At 33.3% G+C, this 17,454-nt stretch overlaps 1 protein-coding gene across 1 annotated transcript in view; it reads left to right on the top strand.

Annotated features, from left to right (window-relative positions):
- TMPRSS15 (transmembrane serine protease 15) overlaps positions 1–17,454 on the top strand; it is a 99,127-nt gene that overhangs the window by 68,349 nt on the left and 13,324 nt on the right. Inside the window, exons 19-22 of the mRNA XM_016148492.2 lie at positions 863–992; positions 11,815–11,910; positions 15,789–15,838; positions 16,003–16,177. Coding sequence (XP_016003978.2) covers positions 863–992; positions 11,815–11,910; positions 15,789–15,838; positions 16,003–16,177 — 451 coding nt within the window. The remainder of the gene's footprint in view (positions 1–862; positions 993–11,814; positions 11,911–15,788; positions 15,839–16,002; positions 16,178–17,454) is intronic.

A 17,454-nucleotide genomic window follows, 5' to 3' on the forward strand; every position in this document is an offset into this window, starting at 1 on the left:
TCTTTTTTTTTATAGTTATATTTTCAACTTAGGACTTCCAATATACTATCTATCTACCTATCATCTATCTATCTATCTATCTATCTATCTATCTATCTATCTATCTATTTTTATTCACTTAATGTCATTTACATAACTTCCAACTTTACATATTTGATCCCCTTTACCCCATGATCTTTCCCCCTTCCCCCTCCCTCCTACCCACTGGTAACCACTAGTCTATTGTCCATGGCCATGAATCTCTGCTTGTCTTATTCATTTGTTGCTTTTAGGTTTTTATCCCACATATAAGTGATATCACATAATTTTCAACTTTTTCTGTCTCGCTTATTTTGCTTAACATGTTTCTCTTAAGGTCCATACACATTGCCACAAACGGCAGTATTTCATCTCTTCTAATGGTTGAGTAATATTCCATCATATATATGTACTGCAGCTTCTTTAGCCAATCATCTATCATAGGACACTTTGGTTGCTCCCATGTCCTGGCCACTGTGAATAATGCTGCTATGAACATTGGTGTGCAAATATCTTTTCGGATATGGGTTTTCAAGTCTTTGGGGTAAATTCTCAGTAGAGGGATTGCTGGATCATATGGTAGATCAATTCTTAGTGTTTTGAGGAACCTGCATACTGTTTTCCATAGTGGCTGTACCAATTTGCAATCCCGCCAGCAGTGTATGAGGGTTCCTTTTTCTCCATATCCTTTCTAACACTCGTTATACCATCCAAATATACTCTTAAGAAAAATTACAATAAATCTTTAAACTCTAAATGTTAAGAATATTGCATGTTTAGTTCAGAGTCCATCATTTATCTTCATCAGCTTAGGTCAAAATGACTCTGTGTCTAATCTTTTTAGTACGTCTTTCCAATGGCACCACGAACACTGGTTTGGTACAGTTCAGAATTCAGAGCATATGGTATGTAGCGTGTGCTGAGAACTGGACCACCCAGATTTCAAATGATGTTTGTCAGCTGCTGGGACTGGGGTAAGTAATTCTACTTAGCTCTCTTTTAAGAGATTCTCAAACTTTTTTATTGTTATCAAACTGGGTTTATTAAGATATTTCAAATTTATGGAAGTTATGGATTTAGAAAATATGCATGAGCAAAATCTTGCTTAACCCCATTCTTAAAAAATCTTGATTAACCCCATTCTTAAAAAATAACTGTTAATAACTTTTTATTAAATATTATGTAAATATAAGTATATAGAAATATTATATTATAAAATTATACAAAATAGTACATTGTGCTCCATTTAATAACCTACTTATACATGAGTATCATGTCATTAAATATTTTCTATAGATTATTATTTTTTAAAAAATTAAATATTCCATTTTATACCATAGTATACATAACTAATCACAAGCATGAAGAGAATATGCTTTTGCTATATCTTTGCATAATGTTTACAATAGTTTTTTTTTTGGAAAATTTGTAACAGTATGATTATTGTGAGAAAAAATATGCACTATTTCAAGATATACTCAAGAAGGGTAATGCAAGTGATAAATTCATATTAATGACTCACCAAAAATTTTAATACCTCCAGTCTAATGTCATAATATATTACATCAAATATAGATGTTCACCATATTCAATTTTTATCTTCCCATCAGTCTCAAAAGTAATGAGTTGGAAAATGGAAGGTAATAATAGTAGCAATAATTTTCTTTTTTTTTAAGTTGTACAATCAATCAGTCAACTCTAATTCACCATTCTGATTATTTGGTATTCATAATTTGGGAGATTTAACCATAGTGGGTCACATATGGTTATTTTATCACTTATAGCACTGTATTACTTATCGATTTGGCTTGTCATATTAAACTATAGAGTTTATAAATGTGAGAATCATGTTTATTTTATTTATTATTGCATTTTAACACCTAGACTTATCATTGTCTCAAAATATAGGTGCTCAATAAACATCGTTGAAGCAATAAATAATGAATTATATATAAATATATGTACATATAAATGTAGATATATCTATCTAAAAATATGTCAAAAGTTGTCCAATATGTCATTACCATTTATTTTTTCTGTCCTGAAATGGAGAAAGATTTTCTAATTTGTTCTAAAAGATTTCATAAAGTTACGAAGGAAAATAATTTAAGCCCACATCTACATTTACCCTCAGCATTTGGCAATTATTTCAACTATTCCTAGTTCATCAAAATCAAATATAATTAACTGATTGCTGTTTGCTGTTTTTTAATAAGGGGCCCTCATTATAACTGATTAATAATTCATATATCAGTCTTCATGTTATATACAAATTTTTCAAAATTTATTTCAAAATGTTTTTTTTTAACCAAAAACCTGTCTTCCAATAGAAATAATAGGGTAATAGTTAGGTCTTAGCATAGCCCATAATAGGTATTTAATTTCTAGTAGACTGGGAGAGTTAGATTGTGTATTAATGTCAGGGTAGTACTAACCACCACATACAGATATTTTACTAAAGGAAAATGTGTTGAGGTTCTAGCCAGAGTATCAGAAATGTTCCATAGCTTCTTGCAATTGGATTGAAAGCTTTCAACTCCCTTACTTCCTAAAATTCTCTTCATTCAGAATGGGAATTCCCCAGCTCCAAACCTCATTCAAGTGATGTCAGACTCACCAGAAAGTCAATTTCTATCAAGAGCAGAGAGAGAGAAAGTGAATTTTATCATCTATTATGTAAATAATCATCAATTTAACTTATGTGGATCATTTGGAAACTTCCTGCACTCTATATATATTATCCTTCCTGGTATACATTATAGCTTGCATTCTAACAAAAACCCTTTCAATGTGGTGGGCTTTGAGACCTAAAGAGTCTTGGAGGTGGGCGAATTGCAGGAGGAATAATATATTTTGAGGATAAGTCAACAAAACACTGAAACTGACACTTGTTTATTCTCACTTCAAGTAAAGCACTGGGTAGGTAAGTGGCATTGATTCTGGGTTCCCACTTTCATGTTGATTTCAATGCAATGGCAAGTTCACACAGGTGAAGCCGTAAGAAGTCATTTTCTTCCACTACTAAACTTGACAGTTCTGAGGAGCTGTTTTATAGACTCGGGAACTTAGTAAAGAACAGGCTAAGGAGATTGGTAAATTGACCTTATTTCCACAATTAATGAATCCAAATGCCCTGGATCACATGTGCATATATTGGGCTTTCACTGCACTGGGACTTATATTCCAATTTACCACCTTTCTAAGTGTGACTTTATGACTATAAACACTGGATTTTTTCCTATCGTGGTTTGTGCATCTTAACTAAATTGTTTCCTGAAGGATATATGGAGATAAGGCAAAACATTTACAAAGGTGAAAAAGGTCAACATATTCTTTGACAGAAATCTCTTTTAATGTGTTTGAATGAAATATGTTGCATGGTAGCAAAATGCTGATTACTATAATTGCATGAGAGAGCATATTGGAAAGGAAACATATATCTTTATTACTTTATAACAGCTTCTAATATAAATATATTATTTAGATTACTCTGATTATTCCTGGATCAGAAGTCTAATCATTTATTTTTTCTGTCCTGAACTAGAGATTTTCTAATTTGCTCTAAAAGATTAGCAGTGATATTGTGTCTGTTCCATGGATGAATAAGTCATAGGTCTTGTTCTAAGCGTGGTGAGGATAGACACATAAATAGATAATTACAATATAATGTGATAAATTCAATATGCTGTAGGAGAACTTATTCAATCTGTGCATGTCAGGAAAGGCCTTCTAGAAAATGGCCTGAGCAGAGTGGATGACAGCCAATTCCACACAACTGTGTACTATTTACATGTTTTCCCCCAGCCAGATTTTACTCTTTAGTTCACTGACCTCATTTCCTAGGAATCACAATCCTTCCATCTGGAGACATGGACAAAGAACTAGATTTTTTTAATGTGCATAAAACAAGCAGTACATCCCACTGCCTTAGCTGCAATATTTTTGATGAAGGTCAGGCACTTGCTTTCTTCAGAAATGAGGTAATCTCTGCAAAGACTTTAATCTTTGGGCCTGCACTTATTAAATAGTCTCCATAGTGCCATGATAATTGCAAGAAAGTTATAGCCTTAATGAGAATATGTCTGGTAACACAAAAGAAACTTAGCAAGTTTAAAATGATGTGTTTGGTACAGTGAAAAGTAATTTAGGTGTCAATCTACTTAAAAAGCACTGTAGTCTCTCAAGATTATTTATGCAGATAAGGTACAAAATGCAATTCCCCAAACATTCTAGTACATCATACGAGGCAGATTTCATCAACCTTTCCTTCTTTAAATGAAACATTTTCATTCCCTGCCATTTATAGCGTGCATAAGTAAAAGTACTTTGGACAACATGTTCATGTCTCTGATCAAAGCATGAAAGAAAATATTTTATACTGATGTGAGAATAAACGTTAAAGAAATTTGAAGTAGTTATTTTTAAAATAATATTTTTGGGGAAAGCACACTACCCTGTTACTAACTAACCCAGTGAATGAACTATGCAGTAGATTTGTTTGCTAAGCCATTAAAAACTAGAAATCATCAGGTTTGTTACGGCTTTACAGAATTTAGGAAATACTAATGTGTTAAAAATAGATTAGTTACAAGTATCCTTATTAGGCAACCTATGAAGAATTGATGTTAATTTTTCAATTCCATAATAGTTCTGTGCTAGATACCTTCAGCTCAAATATCAGAAACATCGCTTGAGCCTCCCATTCTCAAATCCAGTATGAGAACTGGAATTACTTCAATATTCTTCCATTTCAGAAGTGTTTAAAAATGTAGAGGGTGAGGAGTAAAAAATGTTTTTAATAAGACGTCCAAAAAATTAGAGTATAATGATTTAATATTCTATGTAAGCATGCAGCAAATTCGTATCTACAGTTTAGGACTGGGTCCTGGAAACTGAAAATAGAACTGGTTTCATATTAGTTTGAGAAGTCGTCGAGAAATAAGTGTTCTTGTTCTTATCATCGTCTCCAGTTTTCACTTATGTGAGAAAAACCTTAACACAAAATTACAGCAAATATAAGATGGGGGAATTAGTAGAAAAAATATTACTATCTTCGACTTTAAATGATTTCTTATTATTTGTTAACTTTACCCAGAAATAATTAAATAGTGTTTTCTGTTATTTTTAATTTACAAATTTAGCACTAAAGAAAAATAATTTAATTCTTAGCTACGTTCCTAGTGTGGGAATGAGGAAGATGGAGTACTGAGGGCGAGATGGTGGGGAAAAATACTATTTTACTTGGTTTAATTGACTAAGCTAAAAGCTCATCATTTGCCTGAAGTACAAATTATAACTTAGATGTCTTTTCTGTTAAAAATAAGAAATAAATTAACTAAAAATAAGAAAGAAGAAAATGCTTAATAGCAAGCACGGTAATTTTATACTTTCTAAGATTAATATTTTATAGGTTTATTTTCTGACAGGATTGGGAAGAGCACAATGAGTTAGGTAATTATGTCTGCTGTGGGCAAGCGAGTGAAAGCACTAGCTTGCAATCCAGGAACTGGATCGGCTGCTCCCTAACCTGGTTATATAGTAGACTCATCTAGTCTTGGTCCCAGATGTTTGGATTCAGGGTAGTCTAGGTCAGTGCTGCTCAGCCTCTGAGTTTAGAACCAAACTTGAAGCATCTGCAACAACTGGGATGCATGTATAGAAATGCAAGTTTTGAAACACCACCTCAGACCTACTCATCAGAGACTCTAGAGTAGGGCCAGCAATCTGTGTTTGAATAAACCCTTCAAGGGACTCCGATGCACCCTGAAGTTTGAGAATGATAATCTGGGGGGGGAGGGGGAGTGTCCTTGTCCTTAACCTTCTTTTGTGTGTCATACACACTTTTGGAAGTCTGGTGAAACTTACCAACTTCTTAGGTTCAAATTATTAAGTGTATAAAATGCACATAATTACAAAGGAAATTAATTACATTAAAAATAATTATCAAATATTATAAATATGATATGCTAATATATTTCTTTATCAAGAGGTATTAAGTCAGATATCCTGGTGGTTGTAACAATTACTGTCAGATCAAAGGTGAGCAAAAATGATATTTTTAGATGTATGCAGCAACTGCAATACGATATGAAGATATCTGTAGTTAGTGACAAAATTATAAGTGCTGCTAATAATATTGTGGTTACATGTATCAGAAGGAAAGATTAAATTTCAATTAGAGGTTAATAAAAATAAAGACATAGTTATTTTTCATCCAACTGCAAACCCCTCCATAGTATCGCAGACGACTAGACTCTCTATAGACTCCGGTCCGGGACCTTGGTAGTGTGAGGCCCAGAGGTCTCGGGTCTTACAGAGCCCTAGGTGATTCTGATAAAGCAGAGAAACCCATGAAACTCTGTGTATTTGTTTCAGTAGAAAATATAGAACTTGTCTAAAACATCTCTAAAATTGGGCAGTTTGCTTTCACCTAGCATTAAAAACAAAACAAACTGAAAGAAAACAAAACATCAAACATTTTATTTTTCTACTGTAGCCAGGTTGAAGACCATCTCTGACTTGATCCAAGGGATTCTTTAGCTTGTCATTGTGACACCAGCCTATTTTAATTCTATGGAAAAATTTTTTTCCTCTAATAAACCAAAACAAGAGTAGGGAGTTTTAAAAGGCCGCTATAAGAAGTATATCATTTAAAAGGTTAAAAAAAAAAAAAATCTACGACTAGATTTCTGTCAACCACAAGCTGGTAAAATGGCTTGCTTGGAAAAAATCATTTCTGACTTCTCCCACCAAGTATTTGAAAACATATTATTGGGCACTCTTTTATGTGAAATGCCACTTATTTGTGTGAATACAATTCAGGGAGAATTCTCATTGTCTTTAACTCTTATTTTGACTTACACTCTAATTGGTATTTTGTAACCCCCCCAGAAAGATTTATGTGGCAAGAAAATTACTAAGAATTATGCATTTAAAGGGTTAAGAATTTTTTTTACATATTTTGGTATAATTGTGGATCATTTTCTAATTAACTTTCTGGAACATATAGCTAATTAATCTATAAAAGTATATTACAGCCTTTTTTTCCTCAAAAACTTTTTTTACTCAAAGTCTATTTGACAAAAACAAGAAATTATAATTATCCCAAGCCAATATCTTTACCATGCCCTTAGATTCTGTCACACGGGGAAGGGGAAACTTCTATATTCTAAAATAGAAAGAGATAAGGACATGAGAAAACTTTCACCCTATAAAATAAATAACAAAAGTTTTCTTGTTCATTCTAATTCCCTTCTAAAAATTATTTCCAACTGTTCAACCTGTAAATAATGTTGCATATTCTATGAGACTAAGGGCAATTTTGAATAACATTGATAAAAATCTAATAGAATAATATACCTTCTTCCTTCCTTCAATTTTTCCTTCTTCGCTCTTCCTTTTCTTCTTTCTTCTTTATTTTTTGTTTCCTTTCTCACTTCCATATTTTCTCCCTTCTTTTTTCTTTTATTTTTTTCCATCTTCTCTTCTTTATGGTCTTATCTCTTTAAGAGAAAGGGAGGTGATTTATAACAAAGAGTGTGTGCAGTAAGTTTAGGAGAGTAGTAGATGAAAATAAGGTCCAAAGAAATAAGGAAGCAAATCTATAAGAGATACAAGGTCAGCATAAATACTAATGTTTGTGTCTGAGATTTCTGGAAACCTATGCAAAAAGGAAACATTAAAAATTGCATAACTTTAGTTATGAGATAAAGTACATGCTACCAGTTCCATAGGGAAAACAGATTTCTCTTGACACTAAATTCTAAATGAAATGTATGTATGTCCTTATACAGTAATAATGCACTAAAAAATATATGCATTTAAAAAACTATAGTAAATATGGTGGTATATATTATATACCTCTTATTCAACAATAAACTTCGATGGAAGCTGAGAAAAAATGTAACAAACAAATCATGGATACACTACAAGAGATTAAGACCAAGTTGTGCAAGATGTTGCTCACAGAGATCCCGTCTCTGCCAATTTCTGCTAAGCATCACTTCTTTCAGCCATATTTTTGGTAAGAGATGCCAGGAGTTCGTTACCATCCTAATACCATTACATCTGTAAGACAACAGAGAGCAGCCAGCCACCAGACTAACCTATCAGTTTCTCTCTTGTTCTTAATACAGTAGCTTGCGTAAAGGAAGAAATTGATTACGTGAAGATTATTCTTTTTCTATTGGCATTTCTTCTGTGTGTCACAGAATTTTAAGAGTTGAGGTCAGAAAATCTAAAATGAAGCTTACCTGTGTGCTAAGCAATCATAGTGCTGGATGAGTGCTAGGTGTGTTGCTATAAATATGATAAATTAATAAGCAAATGTAGTTGAAATGTGTCCAGTTCAGTCACAGTGTTTAACGAACAGCACACATGTCTTGACTCTCCTAGTGGGAAGCTTTGCCATCCTTTGGCTTAAATCCCTTTCTTTCACCGATCTCCAGCCTGTTAAAATGCTCTCTCCTACTTTCTGTCTGCCAAATCAATCCTCTTCTTTCCCTCCAATCTGAAAATGATGGTCCATTCTTCTACAGAAAAAAAAAATATATATATATATATGTATATATATATACACATATATATACATATATATATATATATACATACATACATATATATATATAACCTTTTCAGACTAATTCCACCGGGCTCAATTCATTACTTAAACCTTCTTTTGGGGGTGTGAAATGAGCTATAGTGCCTGGAAGCAACATTTGCAGCATTTGTTATTATTCTTTTTAGCTTTAATGTGTTCAAAAGCTTAAGACATCCCTACCTAAGCTCCTGCTTTAGGGAGGAATTCTTATCACAGCAAACAGTCTGAGGAGCAAGACAAAAGAAGGAAACCTAAGCAGGGCCTGAGAAAAAAGACAGAAGATTGAATACTGTGCAATATGCCTTGGGATATCCTTCTTTCTTTCCCTAGAATTCATCTCTGAGTATAATTTTTATACTCTGTATACGACCTCAAAAATATTAGTGGTGGGTTGCATCTACGTGTGTTTTTTCTCACATAGATTAAAGTTTCCCTGAAGTCAAGGGAGCCCTTTGAGGCCATACAACCTATAAAAATGATAATAAAGGTTTAGAAATATTCAGGAGGCATTAGCATGTTGAAAAGGTAATGAATGGTATATGGGCTTCTCTATGTGATACCAAAACTTTTGATTTCCAACAGCTATGACAGTGTGTGATAGGGTTGTCTAAATCTGCAGACGTAGAACCTTTTCAAAATTTAAAAACTGCAAATTTTAGTTGTAATCTGGACAGACCACCTCTCTAAAAACTAGCTGATTTCCTTGTAAGAAAAATAAACTAAGGCAGGGAGAGACTAAGTTGCATGCCTTGCTTGTAGAACTTAAAGTAACGTATTCTCTCTTAAGAATTCAATTGTTCAGTTGTTTTGAGGTTTTGTTTTTCAAAAACAAATGGTGATAGCATAGAGTTGCTAACCTTTTATTTTGCTAGGAACATTTTTAATATATTTCTATTGTTTCCATCATTTTTTAAAATAAGAAATAGTTTGTTGTAAACTTTGTCTGCCACTTATATTCTGCTTACTGTGAATACAAACTAGAATAAATTGTGTTCAGTCTGAAAAAGGATGAGCTATACTTGGCAGAATTTCAAATGCAGGTAGTCTGTCTCAAATTAAATTTCAAATTCTAACATCCAGCACTGACATCTGGAAATGTTCGTATGAACTGATAGTCACTTAACACCACTCGCAGGTTGCTGATACCAGTATTTCTTATGAAAAAAAATAATTAATTAATTATGTGATTACTTTAGCTTTTTTTCAAAAGAAGGTTTTATCTAATTATTCTAAATAGCCCAAAAACAACATAGCTGTACCATTAACTGTAGTCTGTTTTCTCATGTAAAATTGAGACTAAAAATGTGAAGAAGACAATCTGAGAATATAAGATGTGCTTTTTTCATGCATGCATACATAATCTCTATTTTTCTCATCCAGATAGTGAAAACGTCACTATGAAACAGTATTTGAGACTATCAAGGTAGAAAAATTAGCACTTACTGAATTCTTTATTATTTAAATACATTCTTTATTTAATATATTCTTTATTATTAAAGCTTTGCCTCTAGTCTTCCTTTATAATAAACTTATGTTAAAAATATAACTGCCAATTCTAACATAGGCCAATGCAATGGTAAATGTATAATAAATAGATACTAGATTTAAAAAACTGATTTATAAATTATTTTTAAATATTTTTCAATATTTAATTTTGTTTAGATTATTTCTTAATTTCTAGAAAAATTAATGCATCTCCCTCACAGTCTATCTTCAAAGAGATAACCAAGGGATGGAATAAAAACAGCTAGAGATAATGAAAAAGTCTTAAATCTACTTTTCTGAGATATATTTTCATGAATTACCCTTCAAGATGATCCTACACAGATAACAAGTCTTGACTTAACATTGTCTGTAGATTTGCAACTTTAAGTGAAACCACGTATAATGCTAAGTTCTGAGGCATTAGACTTCATTGTTCCAGTGGATGAAAGGTACAGGACAAACACTCTTTCAGTTTCTTTAAGGCATTGTCTCATCTGAAAGAGAGTGGAAAACACCCTCTACAGGTTTTTTTCCTCTTATTGATCATAACAGCTATGAAAGTTCCTTGGAAGTCCCCTATACACAGATAGAAAGGGGTGAGTGTTGGCTTAGTCTAGAGAAGACATTGAACCTTCCTTTAAAGAGAGAGTGGGTGGGTTTGCCAAACTGAGTCAAAAAGAGAGAAACTGTGCCTAATCTCTTCTGATCTCAGAAGCTAAGTAGAGTCAGGCCTGGTTAGTACTTGGATGGGAGACCACCTAGGAAGACTAGGTACTGTAGGCATAAAAAAAAAAAAAAAAAAAAGACAAAAACTACAATCTCTCTGTAACCAGTAGAAGATAGCAAAATTAATATATTTCCAGCTGAAAGGCATACTTTTATACCAAAATTAAAATTTGGAATAAATAAAAGCCAGGAAGAAAGATCAGGAGTGGAGAAATCATGAGTCTCCAGTCGAGTCAAAGGAGAAGGATCAGGATAATTGAGAGAAATCTTCAGTTAAGACAGTTGAGAGCACGAATGTAACAGGTTTTCAGGGAAAAGAAAGACTAGGAACTTAATGGCTCATGTCGCATGGAGGTGTCTCTCTTTCCGTCCTATTCTGACTCACCAGTTGACACTTGCAGGTCCAGTTTATGTACTTCCTTTTTCAGAGCGGTCACTTAGCTTCCGGCTTTAAATTAGGGCTTGTTGGACTTTGAATTGAATGAAATATGAAGAACAAAGCAACATTTGGAAAGGTAAACAGAGATAATCTCCGTTTTCTAGGTTGTTTTTAGCATGCATTTTTGAAAAGACGAATTACATTCAACAGGAATAAAGTTTAATCAATTATGGTGCAGCAATTCTGTGAGGTTATCATTAAAATTGATCATTATGGAAACTGTTGAACAATGTAAATAAGTCAAATAAAAAAAATCAGACACCCAAGTTAAAGGCACTGATTTTAACTTTGTTAAGTAATATGTGAGTATGCAAAAAAGAACTCAAGGTATTAAGCAAAAAACGAGATTACATTTATTTCATTATGGGTAATTTTTCTACTAATTTGTATCATCTTTCAGATAGCAAAGCATTTGAAGTTTTATATTATAATTTCTTTGTATGGTATTCCGTAATTTCTTTAACTATCCACAGCATTAAATAACTAGAAATTTAGTTTATGTTTTTTTATTTGTTTTCATTTTATCTGTATGTGTTTTTTTCCCTAGGAGTGGAAACTCATCAATGCCAGTCTTCTCTACCGGAGATGGACCATTTGTAAAATTAAACACAGCACCTAATGGCAGCTTAATACTAACACCAAGGTAAGTTCCAAAATCTGTTCTCGGACTAGTTGTACATGGATGGAAAGGAGGTAGATTTTTGAAGCCAGTCAGATTTTAATTTTACCACATACTAGCCATATAATATTGAAAGTATTTAACTTTTTAATTCTACAGGTAATCTCAAATAGTCTATAATTGATCCTGTCTGATAACGTTGCCTAACCTCCATACAAATAATGACAATCAAATGAGATATTATACATGTAATTGTTAAACACGCTGTTAGCAATTCAGTAAGTCTTAATTCTATTTCCTTGTTATATATAGCTTCAGATTCATAAACAAATAAGTTCCGTTGAAAGAAATTGTGAAACTTGGGATAAATAGGTCCAATGTGTATCAGATCAGAGAGCAACACCAATTAGCTATCATCAAAAGAGAAGACAGATAGGAAAACATCAGGTTAATCTTTTCTCTCTGCCTTAGAAAATGAAACACGGATAATAAGTGAAGGAGTCCAGACTTCTAGTGGTGCCTACACATTCTCTTTTATTCTTTAAATTAGGTTTACTTTTATAGCTCATACTAATGTTTTCAAAAGCAGCATTCTTTTTATATTCAAAGATCTGTTTTAGCTTAGTTTATGTCATTTCTCCTATTTGAGCATTAACGGTAATTTTTGTTGACATTGACTTCTGAATTCTACAGTTTCATCAAAGGCCATCTGTGGGTGGGAAGAAAGTAACGGCAAGAGCAGCCATAACAATGAACGAGAATTTAAGATGTCATTGCTGGTGTATTAGCCTGTAGCTTTTTGTTTAATATACTTAATGATGAAAATGAAATTATTCAGCTATTCATGAAAAGTTACCATTTCTGTGAGATCAACCAGTAAAACAAATTTATAAAGGGATATTTTTAGTACCAAAGGAATTTGCAATTGAGTATTCTGTACGGATGGTTTCTGGGCCGTAAGATTTTCGATCTTATAAGGGCTGAATGAAGCAAAGCATCTGCAAGAAAGAAGACTTCTAGCTCTCCTTTCTGTGAGGCATGTCTAAATTTACATTGCCATTATAGATCTTGAGCAGCTTGCACATTGAGATTTTCTTTCATTTTTATTTTATAGATATTTAAGAATGATAAAAACTAAGGAGACAATATAAAAAAAAAACCTTTCCTCTTAATTAGATGCAAGTTGGAGAAAAAACTAAATTATTCTATGCATGCCAACAAAATGCCAGTATCATCTTACCTTGATGTCTCTATTGTATGAATGTGTGTTATTGAAAGAGACCCCTTTTATAGGCACAAATACTTGAACCTTTCATCACCTCAACAAGCCAGAGATATCCTTGGTGAGCCACCTTATACTGGTTTGGTGAAATCAGACATATACTTCATTAGTTAATTTATTTATGTATGTATTCATTTATTGCAGGGATTATTACAATAATAATTTCCACCCCATAAAAAGTGTTGTTTTTGAAAACGCCTTTGCTCTAGTGGTACTAATTTAAAAAATAAGGAAGTAAAGAGAATATCAAGGAAGATAATTCTCCCAACTATGAAGATCTACTGACCTATATCCCCATTTTTTTCTCCTATTGTGAGGCATATGCAAGACTCAGACTATTATTTCTCACTTCTGGGAAACATCATGCAACATGAAAGCAGCAACCTGGAAATGTAGGATTTAGGCAGCTGCCAGTGCTGGGTATCCCTCCCTTCTAATTCTTCACACCACTCCAACAGCAGTTCTAGAAGTCAAATAAAATTTAACATAATGTATGTTGATTAACATTGTGTTCTAAGCACGGTGCTAGATGCAGGCAAAGTGCTTATCAAACACTTTGTTGAATGCGTATCATGTGACTGACACTGCAGTAGGATGTTTACAAAGGCCATTTCCAGGCCTACAGCACTGGTCGTGTTGTTCTGCTAGAAGGATGAAGAAACAGAAGCCTGATATTGATCACTGACGTGGACAAGTTCACAGAAGCTGCAAGGAACATAAAGATTCTAACCCTTCAGACTCAAAAGCCCTCTACCTTTTCTCTCCACTGTGCTATCTTCTAAGTTCCCCAAGGCAACAGCTCACTTTCAATAGCAATTCTGGAAAGGGGAAGGAAAGAAAAAGAATAGCCTTTTCAACAACAACAACAAAAACAAAAAGGCCATGTTGTTAGGCTTATTTTGGTAGGGAAATGAGTTCATCTTGTTAATAGAACAGATAGAAACCCATCTATTTACATCACAGTATTGCCCCACTAGGCTGAGAGAAAGACACAAGATAATGGCATTGCCTCTCTTCCTGCCCAGAGGGCTAACCGAGCTCTGACTCCAGCGACAAAGGCCAGGACTGTAATTCCCTTACTCTCCGATGTCTCTAAATACACCTGAACAAATAATAGATTCACTGTTCATTCTGACCAGAGGTTAAGCAACTTACTCTTCCATGATGAGACACTGCATGTTTATGTTTGAGTATAAAATTTTTGACTAAAATGCATGAAGAAAGAGGTTCAAAGTTTAGTTTAATTTTCTTTTCTGTGCTGACTAAAAAGAAATTCATCAGTTTTATACATACCACAGAGTATGAATCATAGTTTAATATCTAAGAATGATGAACTATTTTGAATATGGATTTTCATTGATGAGTATTATAGATGTAGAAAGAGTTTAGATGAAACTTGACACATTCTAGAAATTATTTCTTTCTCAACCATGAGTAGATAATAGAAGGGGGTTTAATTGAGGCTTTTTTGAGGAATTGTGAATACATATTGTTATATCCATATCTAGTTATACATACATGCACATTGCTTATTAATAAGATATATTTCCTTATACTGCAATTGGAATTATCTTCTATTCTAAAAGCTTTGTCAATCAGATCACATTAATGCGTATGATTTTAAATTAGCCTCTTTATGTATGTTCCACAAACACTAAATTGCTTTGATTATACTTATGATCTCATATCAATCTTGGGTCTTGTTTTGTGTTTTGTTTTGTTTTCCCCTAAAATTTCAGACCCTTAAACAACATGCACCATAGATGTAGTTAAATGTATAAACAGAAATCATTAAAATGATATGGTTGTGCATGTGTGTGTGTTAACGTGACCAATATCTGCAGTGGTTGCATCAGGAAATAGTGTGGGCAAGTACTTTAATTCCTTGTGTTATACTGATCTCTAGTGGTTGGTAAGTATAACACATTTTTAATTTTTTTTCTTTAGGTTTTGTTTAAAATAGAATTTTTGGCTTTGAAAAAGTTGGCATGCAAATATTTAAAACAGGTAGTGAGTTTTAAGATTATTTATTCCTAGACTTTATTATATATTTGTCTATTTATATGTTTACCCTCTTGAAAGCAGGACCTAGGATTACTTCATCATTGAATTCCCTGAATAAAGTTCACAGCCGCCCACACAGAGTGAGGCCCTAAATAGTTGTCCGATTAGGAATATTGAGGCATGTTCTATGTTACAGAATGAAGTCCAAGATTTGTTCAAACAAAATAACAGTAGCTGTCATTTACCAAGTGTTCTTTGTATATAAGGCACTCTAATTCCATTGAAATTTTTTTTACTTCTCAGAAATTCCAATAATGTAAATGCTATTGTCCTCATTTTATGGATGACAAAGGGGAGTCTCAGGGATATTGAGCATCTTACCCAAAATCTTATGAAGTATAAGTGGTAGAGTTAAGGGTACAAACTCAGCTCAATTGACTTTAAATTGAGAGTTTTTCTGCTGTGCATTTCAGCCTCCCTGCATTTCATGTGTGATACTTTCATTTAAAAGTCCATTTTACTAAGAAAAAAAAAGATAAGTAGGCTAACCTACCCTATGTTTTTCTTTAAAATGCTAAGTGCAAATTTCTAAAATATAATTGTTTTTCTATTGCAGTAAACAGTGTTTACAAGATTCCTTGATTCTGTTACAATGTAATCACAAATGTAAGTAAATATTTTGTCATGTTTTCCTCCAAGCCTTCAGTTTAAAATTCTGGATAGAGTTGATATGTCATCTGAAGTTATTTTGTAGTGATTCACTCAATTTTCATGATCAGAGGAAATCCAGCAAAATAAAAGAGATGCCCTTTCTTCAATTATTTTATTAGCATGTGGGGAAAAAATGGTGGTTCAAAAAGTCAGCCCAAAGATTGTTGGAGGAAGTAACGCCAAGGAAGGAGCCTGGCCCTGGCTCGCTGCTCTGTATTATAACGATCGACTGCTCTGTGGAGCTTCTCTCGTCAGCAATGACTGGCTGGTGTCTGCTGCCCACTGCGTGTACGGGTGAGTGTGACATCATAATGTCTCTTCTCAAATGAGATGACCTCAGGAGACACCGTGCATCCCATTTCACGCAGCCTCACAAAACCATCCCATCAGGAAAATGTGCCCACTGTTTGTGACATTGTAAACTTTACAATCATTTTTTCCATTAAAATCATGTATAAAAATAGAGTAAGTTCAATTAAAAATCCTTCTTCATTAGGTACATATATCAAGTATTATGTTTCCTACTTACATAAATATTTAAATTTTGACCTATTCACAAGGTAAGCATTTTAAAGGTATAAAATTAGTATTTAATATATATATATATATATATATATATATATATATATATATATATATATATAGTGCTGATTTTATTGTCATAAAATTGTCAGTATCTACAAAGCATGTATAGATAGCTCTCTAGTTCCAAGCAAATTGTGCTTGGAAATTTCATGTGTAAAGACTCTGTTATGAATTAGGATAAAAATGTTTACTTATTTCTAAAGTTAGATCTATGTTGATACTACCCATAACTAAAACTTAGAACTAATATCAACCATGCTTAATTTTTTTTTGTAATATGACAAAATACATGTTGAATTCCAGCATTTATCTTCTCTCTACAAGCAGCCATTCTTAATGCAATGCCACAGGAGAAAATAGAGTGGGTAGAAGGAACTGGGAGAAAATAAATTTTCCTGGGCTCAAGAACATGTTCATTCTCTGCTTGTGCATGAAATATGGAACTTCTTTAGGTAATCACATTCCAATTCTTCTGGTAGCATCCTCAGAGAAGATTCATAAACCTGAACCTAGGGCAATTTCTTGCCGCTAATTAAATAGAAGAAGCCTCCAGAAAATGACCTTACTTGTAAGGGTTAGCCAGCATCCAGAATCTCTGAGGAAAGAACCACATGTGCTCAGGAATGGAAGATGCAGGCATAGTTAGTTAGTCAGATTAAAAGACTTACTCCCTACCAAGTTCTTGGATGGATGGAGACAAATTGTAGATACAGAAGGTTGTGAAAATGTTAGAGAAATAGGGAGGACTAGGGAGAATGAATATTAAAGCATTGAGCCTACACCTAAATACCCATTGTACCAGAGTGGGGTTAACCCAAATTCATAAACCTGGGAACTTGGAAATGAAGACCCTCAGACAAATCACAGGTTGGCCAGTTACCTGGTCCACAAAGAAACTGTTCATAGTACTGCCCATCTACATCTACAGCTCTGATTCTATGCACTGAGCCTTACAATTCAGTGGCTAAACTACAGCCTCCCCCATA

Source organism: Rousettus aegyptiacus, unplaced genomic scaffold, assembly GCF_014176215.1.
Source record: "Rousettus aegyptiacus isolate mRouAeg1 unplaced genomic scaffold, mRouAeg1.p scaffold_m13_p_4, whole genome shotgun sequence".
Classification (NCBI taxonomy): Eukaryota; Metazoa; Chordata; class Mammalia; order Chiroptera; family Pteropodidae; genus Rousettus; species Rousettus aegyptiacus.